This window comes from Acomys minous (assembly GCF_964271855.1).
Source record: "Acomys minous genome assembly, chromosome: 9".
In the NCBI taxonomy this organism is placed as follows: domain Eukaryota; kingdom Metazoa; phylum Chordata; class Mammalia; order Rodentia; family Muridae; genus Acomys; species Acomys minous.
The window spans coordinates 26034707-26052563 of NC_140490.1; the positions used below are offsets into that span (position 1 = coordinate 26034707).

A 17857-nucleotide genomic window follows, 5' to 3' on the forward strand; every position below is an offset into this window, starting at 1 on the left:
CCAGGCTAACCAGGTTGACATGTGTTCTTGCTGGCTTCTCACTGTGAGCTAGAGTAGGAATCCAGTTTGGCAGGATGTGGCAGAGCGAGGAAGATAAGGAACATTCATGATTAAAGAGCGAAGTCTCTTCTGGGACAGTTCTGAATGAGCTGAATCTGCTGGGAGCTTTTAATGACTAGCAAGTGTTTTCTGTAGATATGGCACTTTTCTACTGTTTTAAAGAATTGTGTAAATAACTATTTTTAAGAAAGAAATATGAGGTATTTTTAAGCTAAGTTCATGCTCATGTTACAGCTAGAAAGTAAAGCCATGACCTGAATGAAAGGAGAAAGTATCTTACTATTTTATGTGTATTCCTATTGTGCCTGCATGTATGTCTGTGCACTGCTTGTGTGCCTGGAGCCCATGGAGGCTAGCAGGTGTCCTCAGATCCTCTGGAACAAGAGTTACACATGGTTGTGAGGTGCTGTGTGGGTGCTGGTCCTCTGGAAGAGCAGTGGGCGCTTTTACCTACTGAGCCCTCTCCATCACTGTATTGATAAATACAGATAATCGATTAGTATGGTGGTCTTGTGATGTAGCTCAGGCTGGCTTAGACTCAGAATACACCTCAGCTTCTCAGATTTACTGGATCACTGGTGTGAATCACAGTACCATGCTGAATGCACGCTTTCGAGTCAGTGCTGCATTGGGAGTGAAACCCAAGGTCTCACACGGGTCAGGCAAGTGCTTTATCACTGAGCTACCTCCTAGACCCCAGTACCCTCTTTTTATTTGTTTTTTGGGTTTTATTTTTTTGAGACAGGGTTTCCAGGCTGTCCTGGAACTTGCTCTGTAGACCAAGGCTGGTCGTGGAACTCACAGAAAGCCATCTACCTCTGCCTCCCAAGTGGTGTGATTTAATGCATGCACTGCCACCACCACCACTGGGCCCTCAGAAACCTCTTAGAAATGCATTTTTCTTAGCTCTTGCACCATGTAAACCAAGTGTATAGTATCACAGCAGTAAAATGCAAAAGTGTTGTATGTATTTGGTCAATGTTTAATAAAGATATATCAGGCATGCACAGTCAGTTATAATATTAAGGCAAAATGCAGTTTGAAATGATTTTGTAGTTGTTTTTCTCGAGTTTTTTGTTCTTTCTGGGTCTGTTGAGCTGGGTTAGATGACAACCTGGCATAGATCATGTAGTTTGTGTAGTGAATACAGTTGTTTATAGTCATCTTTCTGGAAACTGTCTCCCTGGATCATTACTGGCTGTGAGCATGTGCTGCTGACACGTGGCTAGGACATCTGGCATGTGTGTGTAGTAGCTTTTGTTGGTGTCAGCTGGGAGTTTTCCAGAATGTCCAAGCTCTGCTTGTAATGTAAGGTTCTAGTGATAGAATTTCAGCTACCAAACTCTCAGCTTTTATGTTTCAAAAGTGTTGAGAGATGGATTTGGTGGCACATGCTTGTCATCGCAACATTTGGGAGGTGGAGGTATGAGGATCAGGAGTTCAAGGCCATCCCAAGCCATATGGAGGGTTTAAGGAGGTCTGTCTCAAAAAAAAAAAAAAAGGGAAAGTTTTAGAACATACTTTCAAGGTAGAGCACATGGCTGCAGCTGAGGTCTAGCAGCAGGTGTGCTTATAAAAAGGTCCTTTGGGCTAGTACAAAGAGTCTTTCACACGAAGAGGAATTCGTTTGGCTGGTATCTGTTGTGTCTACTGACTGATACCAGGAAGGGTCCAGTTAACTTCTGTGTCAGGATTTTCTTTCTTTGGCCTAGGCCTAGCTCCACATACAGTAGCTAGGTGTGGGAGTAGTTCTCGTGCAGCCGTTTTTATGTGGACTGATAACCCTTTATTTTAGGGTTTCTTTCGGAGGAGCATTCAGCAAAACATCCAGTACAAGAAGTGTCTGAAGAACGAGAACTGTTCCATCATGAGGATGAACAGGAACCGATGCCAGCAGTGTCGCTTCAAGAAGTGCCTGTCAGTGGGAATGTCCAGAGACGGTACGTTCCCGCGCCGAGAGTGTAAAGCGCGAGGCTGCTCACGCGGTTGTCAGCAGTTACGGGGCTTCTTACTGGGTTAAGTGCAGATTTCGGGAGGCCATTGTGACATCTGTGGACTGACACTGAGGGCAGCGCAAGTGCTGTCATCTCAGCTGTTGGCATGCTGCTTCTTGTACGTTGACTTCCACTATTCCCAAATGGTTTTAAGCTTTCTTTTTCTGAGGGTGGGGAAGGGTTTATTTGGGGTAGAAAGATTGCTCAGTGGTTAAAATCACTCATTGCTCTTGTAGAGAATGCAGGCTCAGCTTCCAGCAATCACAGGGCAGCTCACAACTGCCTAAAGCTCCAGGACCAGAGTCTTTCTTCTGGCATCTGTGGCATTGCATGCACATGTATGCTTATATACATTCAGGCAAAACATTGATACACATAAAAAAATATATATATTATGTAGTCCTAGTTGGCCTGGAACTCTATGTAGTCCAGGCTGGCTTCAAACTACAGAGATCCACCTGCCTTGGGACTTAGGACAGACACCATTATGTCTGACCTTAATTTTTTTTTAAGTTTTTAATTTTAATTTTTTTAAACTTTGTCTTCTTGGTCCCTCGGTATTACTGAGGAGTCCATTTCTTATTTATTTATTTATTTAAATTTATTTATATTACATTTATGAGCTTTTGCTTGCTTGTATGTATGTGTACCATGTGGGTACCTAGTGCTGTAAGATGCCATCAGATTCCCTGGAACTGACGTTAAAGACGATTGTGAGGCACTGTGTGGGTGGTGGGGCTTGAACCCAGATGCTGTGTAAGAATTGGTGCTCCTAACTGCTGAGTCGCCCTTCCAGTCCCTTCTTTGTTTTTACATCTTTTTTATTTTGTGTATGTATGTGGGCATGCGTGTAACCTGGCGTGCATGTGGTAGTCAGAAGACAATCTTGGGGGTAGGTTCTTTGTGTGGGTCTGCAGGGATCAGACTCACGTTATCAGCTTGGGTGAATGTGAGCCGTCTTCTCAGCTGTCTTGGTCTTTTAAAACATTTTTTGAGGCAAGGTCTCACTGTGTAGCCTGGTTGGCTTGGAGCTCACAGGTTATTCCTAGTGCGGTGTGGTGTGCCTGGCTTTAGTGAGGGACCGGCGTGCTTTACATTGCAGTTCTCATTATTTATTTCCATGTTGCTTAGATTTTTGTGTAGGAAACACCTAAGGATTACATGTATTTCTTAGCCTTGTCTTGGGAAGTTTTCTCTTCTTTCCCACTTTACTGACTCAAGACCAAGTTTAGAAAAACTTAGGCCAAGGAATGTAGACATTCTTGACTTGTACAACAAGAGGCCATGGCTTTCAGAGGTAATTTTGTGTCATTCTTTTGTGTGAGCAGAGTTCTAATAGAGTACAGATGCTAACACTCTCTCTCTCTCTCTCTCTCTCCGCCCCCCTCCCCCCTCTCTCCCTCCTCTCCCTCTCCCTCTCCCTCTCCCTCTCCCTCTCTCCCTCCCTCTCTCTCTCTCTCTCTCTCTCTCTCTCTCTCTCTCTCTCCCCATAGCTGTTCGATTTGGCCGGATTCCTAAGCGTGAAAAACAGAGAATGCTGATTGAAATGCAGAGTGCAATGAAGACCATGATGAGCTCCCAGTTCGGTGGCCACCTGCAGACCGACACTTTAGCCGAGCGTCAGGACCAGTCAGCATTCCCAGCCCAGGAGCAGCTGCGGCCCAAGCCCCAGCTGGAGCAGGAAAGCATCAAGAGCTCGCCTCCTTCCTCGTCTGATTTTGCAAAGGAGGAAGTGATTGGCATGGTGACCAGAGCCCACAAGGACACTTTTCTGTATAATCAAGAGTGCCGAGACAACTCATCTGAGAGTATACCATCCCAGAGAGGAGAACGGATCCCCAGGAACGTGGAGCAGTATAACTTAAATCATGACCATTGTGGCAGTGGCCTTCACAGCCACTTTCCCTGTAGCGAGAGCCAGCAGCACCTCAGTGGACAGTACAAAGGGAGGAACATAATGCATTACCCAAACGGGCATGCCGTTTGTATTGCAAATGGACACTGTGTGAACTTCTCCAGTGCTTATTCTCAAAGAATCTGTGATAGAGTTCCAGGAGATGGATGTTCTCAGAGTGAGAACAGGAATAGTTACCTGTGCAACACTGGAGGGAGGATGCATCTGGTACAGTGAAATCGATTCTTTGCTCGCCTTGTATCAAGGAAAGCTTGGAAGGTTTTCTTTTGGGGGCATATGCTGAGTTGGGTGGTGGGTCAGAGAGCCCAAGAGATTTCTAGAAGTCACTTTGTATCGTATTTTTAGCAAAATAATGTTAATAAGAATGCTGTGGAGTAACTTAATTTCACACAGCAATAGGTACAAATTTGTGCTTTAATTGTTACTGTGGGGTTAAGATTTGTATAAAATACAATTCACACAGAATTGATCCTATAATTCTTGGAAATCTCTTTGGAAATTTAGGTGTTCTGAATAATTAGTACTTTGTTAGCTTTGGGATCTTTCTTAGCAGGGTTATCTTTTAGCTTCCTTGATTTCTATAGGGAGAGGTTGTGTCGCTCTTGGTGTGAGCTCCTGGGTTCAAGTGACCTTGTACACCATTGAGACTTCAGGGTGCATCGCTGCCTAGCAGAGAGGTTTACCAACCATATGATGCAGAAGGAGCTTTGGAGATAGATATTTTATGGTTTGAGGATTAAGAAACAATTTTTTGATTTTTTTAAGAGAGAGCTCTGTGTGGTCCCTGGCTGTCCAGAACTTGCTCTGTGGACCAGGCTGGCCTTAACTCAGAGAGCTACCTGCCTCTGCCTCCTGAGTGCTAGAAAGGATAATTTAAAAGCCTAATCTCTAAGACTTTATTTTGAGATAAGTTAATATTATTCATATAATTCAAATTTGTTTCGTCAAATTCAACATTCTACACAAAAATACAGTGTTTATGGTCAGTCAAAATTTCATCAAAACAGCACTACTACGTATGCCATTTCCAGTTTAAACCATGAAGTCCTTTGATAGTGCTTGTTTTCAACTGCCAGGTAATTAAAGTTACATATATATATATTTCTTTCCATCTTAACAGTAGTTGACTGTACCCTGGTCTTTGTATTCTGCTTTCCTTTCTCTTGCCAGTGTCAGAGTGGTCTGGAAGGCACCTTACATTTGGGCCTCCTGGTCTATGGTTCGTACAGTGCTAAGGAAGGCTCTTCTTCCAGCCACTTGTAGGCTTTCCGGTTCTGGTTTCATAGCAGTCCCCAGGCTTAGGAATGCTCTCGTTCCTGGGTTCCTCTGGGTTTAATGGAAGTTTAAAGGCTAGTTTTACTAATAGACTGTATGGTCCTTGTGTTGTAGCTTTTTAGTGTTCCTACAACATGTTTGGCTTCAGGAAGCCATGTTCACGTTTACCTCATGCCCACAGTCAGTCCTAGCTGCACAGGCGGAAGGCCCTGGCCACACCGTTGTTATTGAGACAAAGGACCAGCAATCCTCTTATATTAAGGCACCTTATGCTACCTTCCTTTTAGAACTTGCAGGGCTTTTCTTTACTGAGGAGAAATGAGCTCTGAAATAGGAAGTAAGTAGAGGCCTGTGAGCTCACTGTGTGTTTGGATAAGTCACTCATACACACATCTAAGAAAAGGTGATTGAGGAGCCTGAGATCCATCTCTGCAGTGGGGCCCTTGCTGAGTCTGCACCACAACTCTGGATTTCATCTACTAGCAGAGAAAACACACAGACTTTTGGGTGATCATAATTGGCCATAATAGCCAGGGTCAGAAACAGATGTGCAGATTTGTTCTCAAAACTTAAAGCACTGCACACCTGTGTGAGGTAGCAGCACTGTTACAGGATAAACTTGGAACTGTGCAAGAGGCTTTTCACATAGCTTGATTATACAATGTTTTACCTGAGCTACTTTTTATAGTAGGTACATAGCTGTTTAAAAAAGACAGGCTCTCATGTAGTCATGGCTGGTCTGGAACTCATAGAGATCTGTGTGCCTCTGCCTCCCTAGTACTGTGATTAAAGGTGTGTGTCACCACTCCTAGCTTTACAAGGCTTTTTAAATATAAAGCATATGTGATTTCTATTTTATTAAAAAAAACTATTGTCTTTTTTGTTTTGAGATAGGGTCTCACTGTGTACTTCTGGTTGACCTTAAACTCAATTTGTGTACCAGTTGGCTTTGAGCTCAGAGATCCTCATGCCTTTGCCTCCCTTGTGTTGGTATTAAACTCATTGACACCATGTCTGGCTATTCTTATTTTAATTATGTGTATATGTGAGTGTTGGTATGTGCACATGTATAAAGAGGCCAGAGGTGTTAGAGCCCCTGAAATTGCAGTTCATAGGCAGCAGTGAGCATCTGATGTATGTGCAGTATTTACTTTTTACTGATGAGCCATCTCTCCAGCCTCAGTGTGTGATTTGTAACGCCTCCATTTAGAAGTACTTACCCACCTGTCATTGGTTAGGATTCACACAGTTTCTTATGTACACTGAGATACATAACTGTGTTTACTGCTGTGAGGCTTCCTGTGTTGAGGGGATATGTGCACAGATGCACACAGACTAATGGAAGACCTTCCTTGAGTTAGGGATTTATTTCATGTTCAGATCTCTCATGATTGAGGTGACATTTTTGAATTCTTCACCCCTTCTCACAATTAAAGAGTTTTTCTGTTTCCTTTAAATTAGGTTTGTCCTATGAGCAAGTCTCCATATGTGGATCCTCAGAAGTCTGGACATGAAATATGGGAAGAATTTTCCATGAGTTTTACCCCTGCGGTAAAAGAAGTGGTGGAATTCGCCAAGCGTATCCCTGGGTTCCGAGATCTGTCTCAGCATGACCAGGTCAACCTTTTAAAAGCTGGGACTTTCGAGGTAGGTTTCACTTATTCTGGCTGTTGATGCAAAAGCCCATGCTTTTCCCTCCCCCCTTCCCCCCCCCCCCCCCCTTCTAAGTAAATGTTTATAGTTCAGAGTCTCAGGGCTCTGAGAAGGGACAGGTGAGCTACCTGGCACTGGAAGTGGTTGAGTTCTGTGTTCCAAGTTCTGCTGGTGTGGTTTCAGGGTAGACTTACTGGTTGCTTAGTGTTAGACACCTAAAAGCTGAGTCTGGTGTTTGCTATGTTCAACACAGAATTAAAAAGGAGAGTGGGCTGGGTTTGGTGGTGCACGCCTTCAGCTTTCAGGAGGTAGAGGCAGGTGGACCTGTGAATTCCAGGCAAGTCAGGGCTACATAGTGAGCTCTTGTGTTTCCAAAACAAACAAACAAAATTGAATACCCCAGAACCCAAGAAAGGTGCCTGGAACGTGAGTTTTACTTCGAAGAGATTGTAGACTAGTTATGGACTCAGCAGACATCTCTGTGCTGCCTTTCCCTGTGGTCCTTGCCTGGCTGTTTGGTTTTGGTCATTGCTTCTGAGGCAGGGTCTTGAGTAGCCCAGATTGACTCAAATTCCCTATCTCATGCCTGCCTCCCAGTTGCCAGGTAGAGGTGTGCCACTATGCCTTCCTGCCACTGCTTTTTTCATCTTTCCATTCCAGCTTCCCTTGCATAGTTGCTTTGTGCCTGTGCTTGGACTGGCATGGCTGCCCATGGTGTAGGTGGGCCGGCCAACTGGTGGCCTCCTAGTGGTGACCTAGAGGCCACTTAGGTATACCTCTGAAATTTGAGGGGATGGTAAGAAGCGAACATCCGGCGGGCTAGACCTTTGAACTTTGAGCAGTGTAAGAAGGGTAGACAGAGTCTTTCCCCTTGGTGAGTCCTGCAAAATCAGGCTATCAGGTACTCTTGGCCTTAAGGGCTGGTCTGCATGGAAAGTGCCTGAATGGAGTGACTCACTCTCTTAGGTCTCACTTCCTTTTTTTGTTATTCCAGTTTTCACGGGTGCCACAGGAGCTTTTGCCTCAGGCTCTGCTTCCCGGGCTACCTGGACTAGAAGAAGTCCAGAGACGCAGCATTTTGATAATAAAGCACCCATAGAGTGATCAAGCAACAACATGTATTGGGCCTTTTAGTTTAAAGGGATACAATGACATAAGTTTTCAAGTGAGGAGGAAGGCGATGGTTGATGCAATCTACTGATTTTGGGGCATATTTCTGGCCCAGAGAAGTGAAGAGGCTCTTCTTGGGAGACCAGTAGCTTATAACACGCTTAGAGCTTCAACAAGTCCTGGACTTGAGGATTTCTGTTCTTTCCACCCTGTAATTGTTCTTCAAAGTAATTTGCACCATCAGAGGAGATTCACTTCCTTTTGGGTTGTCAGGGCAACCCACTTTGCTTGGGGGCATTGTAAAGAAAGGTATTGCCCAGGTGGCCCCTCTGCTGTAAGAGGCCTACAGACAGTGGTGTGAAGGGGAAGCTGCAGGCCTGGGGTACAGTCCTTGACTGATTTGGACAGAGCAGCAGTCAGTTGCTGTGATAGGTGTCTTCAGGTGTGGACTAAAGGTGCTGGGTCTTGCAGTGGTCTAAGTAGACTGTGTGCTGGGTTTCCCTTGCCTGCTTTTGGTGTTTTGAGGGTCCCCAGTGTTGCTCTCTCGAAATAGAACTTCTTGTAGGGCATAGATGCTTGAAACACAGACCCTAGAGAATTTTCCTGAATGCCTTTGGTCAGGCCCAAGTTTTTAACTCAGTGACATCATTGTTGACTTCAAGTTTATTTGTGCATTTCTGAATCTTTGCTTATAGGACTTAAGAGTCTTTAGCATCTTACCGTTGCTGACTCAACTTTCTTTTGATGTTGGGATATTTATTGCTGTTGTTGAGAATTAGCCTTAAAGTGCTTCTAGATATAAGTTCAGTTTTCTTTTTATGAAATTATTTTTATATGTAGCATGTTTATTAACTGACTTGAAGTTACATCTTAGTTTTCTCAATGAACTTCTTCAAATACATTTGAATTTTCTGCCTTCCAGGTTCTAATGGTACGGTTCGCTTCACTGTTTGATGCGAAGGAGCGGACCGTCACCTTCCTCAGCGGGAAGAAGTACAGTGTGGACGACCTGCACTCAATGGGAGCAGGGGATCTGCTCAGCTCCATGTCTGAGTTCAGCGAGAAGCTGAACGCCCTCCAGCTCAGTGATGAGGAAATGGGCTTGTTCACAGCAGTGGTTCTAGTGTCTGCAGGTAAGCAGCCTGGCGCAGGCCTGGCCCTGCCTTCAGTTAGTGACTGTCTGCAGGTAAGCAGCCTGGCGCAGGCCTGGCCCTGCCTTCTGATAGTGACTGTGTGCAGGTAAGCAGCCTGGTGCAGGCCTGGCCCTGCCTTGGGTTGCCCCTTGTGACCCCAATATGGGGCCCTAGTATGGGAATACTTGCTGTTTGAATGAGTGACAAGGGTGTCTGAATCCAAATATACTGTTTGTTCATGAGTCACAGTGGTGTTGCCAGTTTCCCTGGCACCTGTCATTTAGGCTGTAGCATCGTCCTCTCTAGGTGTTTCATTCAGACAGTAGCCATTGAGGTGCAGGCTGATCCTCTCAGTGGCCACGTTTTATTCATTGGATGGTGATCAGTAAGTCTAGCCTTCTCAAAAGGAGAGGACCACACAAGGTGTGACTACGAGGATAGAGAGTCTACTGTGCATGGAAGTAGGACTGTAGTCTGTATGTGGTAAAGATATGTTTCTGCACTACATTATTTTATCTTGCCAATTAGAAGCAGCTGAAATTAGCATCAAGTTTAAGAAATGAGAAACTCTGGCTTGGAAAGATGGCTCAGCAGTGGCTGCTCTTCCGGAGGACCAGGATGTGATTCCTAGCCATCCACATAGTGGCTTATACCACCCCGCAGTTCCAGGGGACCCAGTGCTCTCTTCTGGATTCCTCGGCACCAGGCATGCACGTGGTGCACATACCTACTTTCAAACAGCCACACACATTAGAAAAGAAAAAAGAAAAACCAGAATCTCTAATCTTATATGAACAAAATTCCAGCTCTGATGTAAAGAATTCTAATTTACCAAATGTCAGATATGCGCAGAGTAAGCAGCTGTAAAACTCCCCATTGAGAGCTGGGTGGTGGTGGTGCACAACTTTAACCCCAGCACTCGGAAGTCAGAGGCAGGCAGATTTCTGTTGAGTTTGAGGCCAGCCTGGTCAACAGAGGGAGGACAGAAAAACAAAAACAAAACAAAAAAGAAAAACAAAACAAAACCAACCCCCCCCCCAAAGAAAACAACCAAAACCCCAAAACTCCCCAGTGAGATTTTTTTTCTTTTTAAAATTGAGATGGGGTTTTTGTTTTTTGTTTCTAAAGATTTATTTATTATTCATATAGTGTGCATTAGATCACATTATAGATGGTTGTGAGCCGCCATGTGGTTGCTGGGGATTGAACTCAGGACCCCTGGAAGAGCAGACAGTGCTCTTATCCGCCGAGCCATCTCTCCAGCTACACGTCCTGGAACTCCATCAGAAGTCCAGGCCAGCTTTGAACTCACATGTCTGCCTGCTTCTGCCTCCCAAATGCTGGATCAAAGGTATGTGCCACCATGCCTGCCTGAGATAATTATTTCCCCAAGGCAGGGTTTCTTTGTGTAGCACTGGCTGTTCTGGAACTTGCTCTGTAGACCAGGCTAGCCACAAATGATCCACCTGCCTCTGGCTCCCGAGTGCTGGGAATAAAAGTATGCACTACCATGCCTGGCTTTTGTTGTTGCTCTTGGCTTTGGCGATTTTAGCTGAGAAATCTTTACAGTTCTAAGCTTGTTTGTTGGAGTGTACAAAACCCTGCTTTAAATTTGGTAGTGATCAGTGAGTAAGACTGTTAATTGCTAATATGTCTGTCCCTTCATATTTCTCTCTTTACTTCTCACTAGATCGGTCTGGAATTGAAAATGTCAACTCAGTGGAGGCTTTGCAGGAAACGCTCATCCGTGCACTAAGGACCTTAATAATGAAAAACCATCCAAACGAGGCCTCCATTTTTACAAAATTACTTCTAAAGTTACCAGATCTTCGATCTTTAAACAACATGCACTCTGAGGAGCTCTTGGCCTTTAAAGTTCACCCTTAAGGCCTTTGCACACGAACTGATGCTAACTGTACATTTTATGCTGAGATGCTTATTTATATGTGTATACCATATGTGGAAGGAGAAGAGACCTTAGACAGTGCCAGGCCCTGGGCTGTCTGTGTAGTCAGTCATCAGTAGCTGTTTGGATGAGAACTCATTGCCCTGTTAGACATTGGCCCTCCCTCCCCTGTAGACCAATCAGCTGTGTTACACATAGACTGGAGAAGTTACACTGAATTATAATCACACTGAATGTTAGACTATTTTCATCTGCCAAAGCCAAAATCCCATTTGATCTCCCTGTGGTATAAGTCTAATGCACGCACGTTGCAGCCAGGAAGACTTAGACGTTAACCCTTTGTGCTGGGAATCCTGCTGTACCACAAGACTGAGATGTGGTAAAGGTGACTGAGAGCCAAGAAGTTTTATGTGCTTAGATTTTGCTCTACCACTGTCACAGTGCATGGTCCTGGCAGTCCCTTGGTTGTTGAAAAGATAATTGATAGTGTCCCCAATATCCTGCCTCACAGAGATACTGAAAAATGTCCATAAAACATCTTTACCTCTTGGGAGATAGGCACTATGTAAATAAGGTGAAGTTTTTATTATAATTGCTTATAATAATAATATTGTCTTATTTCTAAGCATTTCTGGGAAACTGTTTGACAGTCCACACCAATCTGTTAAGGGTTCCTGCTCAAGTAGGGTACCCTACTTACTGATAAACACATATTCCAGGTTTATAGACACCTCAGATAGTATGTGTACATAGTGTGTATGTGAATATAATTATATATAAAATCTTGCTTCACAATATTTTAAACTGTGAAGAACTTTATCATACAATAAACTTAAACAAGAGGTGTCAAGGACCCAAATTAGGTGCATTTTACCTGCTACTGCTGCTGCTGTGTAACCATTGCTTTACGATGTTTAGATGGTAGAATACTGAAGTTAATGCTCTATTTTTGTTTAAGCAACATTTAATGTACAAGTGTGATGGACAGTCAAATCCAGATTTCAGAAAAACCCATGTATTTTAGAATACATCTTTGATAAACTCTGCAGCTGAAGGTAATAGGCGTTCAGAGTTTCAGCTTCCTCCTGCCTTGTGCTAAGGAAGGTGGTGCGGCTGCCCCTTACCTGCTGCAGGTGATTGGCAGATTTGGATTCTATGTGGAGGATGAACTTTTGTTTAGAGAAACCTTGTTACCCTGTTGGCATGTCTGTGCCAAGTCCACTTTTCTTTCTTTCCCTAAATCACACTACAGGGATTTTTTTCAAATTAGAGCTAATATAATTTGAAAAACCTTTTAGTGGGTGACCTACCTACAGGCTTACAGATTGTGGTAGGAGAGATAGCCAAAGTTGAAGATTTATGAACATCCCCCTACTTCCCCCTTAGAAATAACACTTATATTTGGGGGTACAATTACTTTCTGTGTAATGCTTGGATTATGTGGAATTGTAAAGACATTAAGAACATGCTTTACTATTCTAAGCTTGTTACTTTTGTGACATGAAAGCAGAAGGCCTTATTTTGTAGTTTAACTTGTTGCTACAGGATTTGAGTTTCTGTGGTACAGTTAAGAGAGCTTGAAAAAGACAGACCCTTGTCAAAGAGGAAAGCTGATGGTGTGTCTGTCATACACTAGGGACCATAGCTGCTGCTTACGTTCAGTGGGTATGGCTTTCATGGGATATACAGCTAGGTTTTGTGAATCCTTTACATTGATAGCATTATCCTTTTATATTTTTTTTCTAGGATAAACAAATGCATAGTTTTCTTCTATGGGGGAATAGAGAGCTTTTTTGGAGTAATACTGAAAACCTCAAGGATTATGTTGATTCTTCATTTTTGCCTTTTACATAAGTGTCTTTATAACATGTATCTTTAAAGCAGTTAAGTCTTTGGAAATATGTAACCAGAATGTTAGTATTGCCTGTAATGCTTTAGTTAGGATTAGTATATACATGTACACACCTAAATATAAGCATGTAGATTTGCATTTTGTCTCGTAAAATTTTATTTCAATAAATTCTTCCTGTAGTAATGGGAAACAAAATCCATAGTTCATATGCCACAAGTAGTATTTCTGTATTTGAAAGTAGCCCAAATATGAGCATTCTAATTCTAAAATTAAACCAGCAGCCTAATACAAGCACATTCTTTGAGTCATGGTTAAACTGTTAATAAATGACATCAGCCAGATAGGGAACTTCTGAGTCAGTGGGCCACTGTTGATAATTAATAAGGTACTGTATGAGTTAAATGATGCTTCAACTCTGACTTCATGTTTCAAGGTTACCATGTGGGCATTATCTCACCAGACTTACGGGCATTATGTTAGCAAGATGAACCTTTCCCCCCTGTGCTTTGTGTCTTTATATGATCTGAGAGAGGATTCCAGCTTTTGGAGAGTGATCACTGAGGGAAAGGAGAGACGTCTTGGGAAGAAGTTTGTTCTCATGGTGATGCTTTAATTGCAGATTTAAAAAAGTTGAAGAGTATTTCAGTAGATTAGTGTATGGGTTTCATATCTGCATTGTATGAAATTAATTACCATTGTGATTGGGTCAGAATTGATGTGTGTTCTGTAAACATTGCAAAGCAAAGCTATGAGAGGAGCTCAGATAGATGTATTCCTGTGCACGAGAGCAAACACCTGTCTCAATTGTTCTTTCTCTTTTTGCAATATAAAGTTTGCTGAATGTATAAGAAACGAGTTTATTGCTTTGCTCTGTTCCCCCAGGCTTGCTCTATCACTGCAACAGAACACCAGTTTGAACTTAGCTTCCCCAGTGTCCACACCTGCTGTGGATCCCACAGAACATCTCCTCCTGCCCTCCATCCCCTCAACTGTGGCTGTGTCCCAGCCCCCAGCTTGGGTGGATACCCCTGCTCAACCTTAAGACACACCTGCTAGAAGACCTGGTAGTCTGCACTCTGGCCTTTTCTGTTCTCCATGTTCCCCTAGCAAACCCAGTCCTTCAGGCTCATCCCATCTGCTGCTTCCCCTCTTCCCCACCTCCATCCCCCACCCCCATCCATATCTACTGTGGACCTCCCAGAATATCCCCTCCTGACCCCCCCTAAATCAAAACCTACACCTATAATCACCCAAAAACCAGATGCGTAGATGCCAGGGTGAAAACAGTAACAGCCAGGACAGTGTGTCCACCAGAGCCCAGCTAGCCTACCACAGCAGGCCCTGAATATTCTAACATAGCTGAAGCACAAGAAAAAGATCTTAAAACTATCACATGAAGGTGATAGAAGTCTTTAAAGAGGAAATGAATAAATCCCTAAAGAAATTGAGGAAAACGCAAACAGTTGGAATGAATAAATCCCTTAAAGCCAAAAATCCAATAAAAAAATGGGGCACAAAACTAAACAGTTCTCAATGGAAGAATATCGAATGGTCGAGAAGCACTTAAAAATGCTCATCATCCTTAGTCATCAGGGAAATGCAAATCAAAACTCTGAGATTCCATCTTATCAGAATAGCTAAGATAAAAAAAACGCAAGTGATAGCACGTGTTGGTGAGGATGTGGAGAAAGGGGAGGCACTCCTCCATTGTTGATGTGAGGGCAAACTAGTACAACCACTTTGGAAATCAATCTGACCCTTTTTCAGAAAATTGGGAACAGCTCCACATCAAGACCCAGTATACCACTCCTCTTGGGCATATACCCAAAAGATGCTCCACCATTCAACAAGGACACTTGCTCAACTATGTTCATAGAGGTGTTACTTGTAATAGTCCTATGGATGAGTGTGGGGATGGAGGGCCCAGAGGGGTCAAGGAGCTCTACAAGAAGACCTACAAAGCCAACAAATCTGGGCCCAGGGGTGCTGGTGGAAACTGATGCACCAAACAAGGACCATGTGTGCAGAGGAGCTAGGACCCCCCCCCTCAGATTTAGCTGATAGGTAGCTCAGTCTCCATATGGGTCCCCTATTAAGGGAAGCAGGGGCTGTCCCTGTCAAGGACTCTGTTTCCTGCACTTTGATTACTTCCTCCTGGTAGTGTGCCTTACTGTGCCTTAACACTGCCATAGAGGAAGAGGAAGCAGGCAGTCCTGGTGAGACTTGGTAGGCTGGGGTCAGATGGTAGAGGAGAAGGGCCCCCCTTCTCAGGACTAGGGGACGAGAGGAGGGAGTAGGGAGGGAGGTTGGACTGGGAGAAAATGAGGGAGGGGCTACGATTGGGAGGTAAAGCAAAAAAATTAAAATTAATAACAGTAGAAAGGAAAAAAAAAAAGCAAACGATTAAAGGAAACAACCTGAAATGGAAATAGAAGCAATAACGAAAACAAACTGAGGGAATTCGGGAAATGAAAACTTTAGGAATTTGAACAGGAGCTACAGAGGTAAACTTCACCAACTTAATTCAAGAGGTGGAAGAGACTCAGGTGTTGAGAATGCAAAAGAGGAAGTTGATACTGGGGACAAAGAAAATGGTAAATCTAAAATTTTCTGACACAAAACATCCAGGAAGTCTGGGACACCATGAAAAGACCAAACCTAAGAGTAATGGGAATAGAAGGAGAAGAATCCCAGCTCAAAGGCCCAGAAAATATTTTCAGCAAAATCAATATAAGTTTTCCTAAAGAAGATGTCTACCACGGTACAAGAAGCACACAGAACACCAAATAGATTGGAATAGAAAAGAAAGCCCCCTGACCATGTAATATTTAAAATGCTAAATGTACAGAACAAAGAATATTAAAAGCTGCAAGGGAAAAAGGCCAAGTATTGTAAAGGCGAATCTATTAGAATTATACCTGACTTTTCAACAGTCAGGTATTTTGGACCCTAAAATCCAAAAGTGCTTGGACAGATGTGCTGTAGACTCCTAAGAAATCATAGATGCCAGCCCAGACTGCTATACCAAGCAAGACTTTAAATCACTAGGTGGAGAGAACATAAGATATTTATGTTGAAATCAAATTTGAACAATATCTTCAAATCTAGCCCTACAGAAGGTGCTGGAAGAAAAGCTCTAAGGAGGTTAACTACATCCATGACAATACAGGAAATAAATAATTTCACACCAGCAAAAAAAAAAAAAAAAAAAAGGAATCATACACACATACACACTGCGGCCACCACCAATGAAGTAACAGTAATCAACAATCATTACTCATTGATAGCGCTCAGTATCAGTGGTCTCAACACTCTGATAAAAAGACAGACTAACAGAATGGATGTGAAGACAGGGTTCATCCAACATTAAGGATAGACATTGCCTCAGAGTGAAGGGTTAGAAAAAAACATAACAAACAAATGGACCTAAGAAACAAGCTGGTTTAGCTATTTTAATTATCCAACAAAACAAACTTTAAACCAAACTTTTCGAAGAGATGGTGAAGGACACTACATACTCACTAAAGGAAAAGACACCAAGATGACATTTCAATTTTTAAAACTTTTTTTTGATTCTTTGTGAATTTCACATCATGTACCCCAATCTCATTCATCGCCCTGTACCTCCATGTCCACCCTTCACCCTTGCAACCACCGCAAAATAAAGTAACACCCCCCCAAAAAAAAACTCAACAGGGATGCTATGGTGTCACACAGTGTACGTTTTTGCCCAAATGGCTTTACTAGCAAACGTTCATTGCACTGAGCTGTTGGTCTGGTTCAAGACCTTTGGATTCTATGCCATGAATACTGGATCCTATTGGGATTCCTCTTGTATAATATGCTGTTGCCTTGTGTCATAGTGATCCTGCAGCTTTGGATCTGTAGGACCTGGCCCTTCATGAGCTTGAGCAGTTCGTTGATGGGTTAGATGTTGGGGTGGGCCAACTCAAATCCCTGGATCTGGGCCTGGGTGGTAGTTGCGTTGGTCAGTCTGTCATGCCTCCAGGGCCAGCTCTTAAGCACTGTCCCCATTGAGGGTTGGGACCAGCTCACTTAGGACGAGCAATAGCCTGGGAGGACAGGGCCAGCTTTCCCACTCTGCCCAGTGGGGGCTAGCTCTTTCTCACTTATGCCCTTCGGTGGGTCACTCCTCCCTTCCCCCTGGTCCCCCCTCCCCCCACCATACCAGGGCCAGCTTACTGCACTGCCCAGGTGAGGTGTGGCCTGCTCTCCGGGGTGTTGTGGCTGGCAAGGGATGAGGCCAGCTCTCCCACTCTTTCACTCTTATGGCCAGCTCTTCAAAAGATACCCAGGTGAGCAGTGGGGCCAGCACTCCCACCTGCCATAGGCAGGGAGGCGCAGGGGGAGGGGGCTCATCTCTCCTGTGTACACACTACCAATGGCCGACAAGGCACAGCCAGTTATGGCTCATTTTCAGCCCCTGAAACCGGGGCCAGCTCTTCAGTGCTGTCCGGGTGAGATGTGAAACCCACTCTCCCAAGTATCCAGTATTGTAGCCTCTGGATATCAACATGGCCCTAGATGGCAGCTCAGACCAGGATGTCTGCTTAGCGTTTGGTGGTGTCATGGGCCACAGACATGGACCCAGGCACCTACTACTGCAAACCATGGACCCAGGTATAGCCTTCAAGTGGCAACATAGGCCAGGACTTTACCATGGTCTCAGGTGGCAGGGCAGGCTACTTAAATCAGGCCTTTCCTCACCACCCTCAAGTCCTTACTGTGTATACATGGTTCTAATTCTCTTTCCCCTTGCATCTCTATTACTTGCTCATCTTAGTGGTGCCTGGACCTCTGGGTGTTTTCTGCCCTGCTCATGCTGAGTGGTGGTGGCTGGGGGTGGTCTGAGCATGGTATGTGGATAGGGGTCTGACAGTTTAATTATTAACATCTATAACCCAAACACAAGGGCACCCACTCTTGTAAAAGATGCAC

General features: G+C 43.9%; 1 protein-coding gene across 2 annotated transcripts in view; it reads left to right on the forward strand.

Moving 5' to 3' along the window:
* Positions 1-13750, forward strand: part of NR1D2 (nuclear receptor subfamily 1 group D member 2) — a 28491-nt gene extending 14741 nt beyond the window's left edge. For both annotated transcript variants that reach the window (XM_084794670.1, XM_084794671.1), the window contains exons 4-8: positions 1856-2000; positions 3548-4176; positions 6706-6891; positions 8930-9140; positions 10831-13750. In XM_084794670.1, coding sequence (XP_084650796.1) covers positions 1856-2000; positions 3548-4176; positions 6706-6891; positions 8930-9140; positions 10831-11027 — 1368 coding nt within the window. In that variant the 3' untranslated portion in view covers positions 11028-13750. The remainder of the gene's footprint in view (positions 1-1855; positions 2001-3547; positions 4177-6705; positions 6892-8929; positions 9141-10830) is intronic.
* The last annotated feature ends 4107 nt before the right edge of the window (positions 13751-17857 follow it).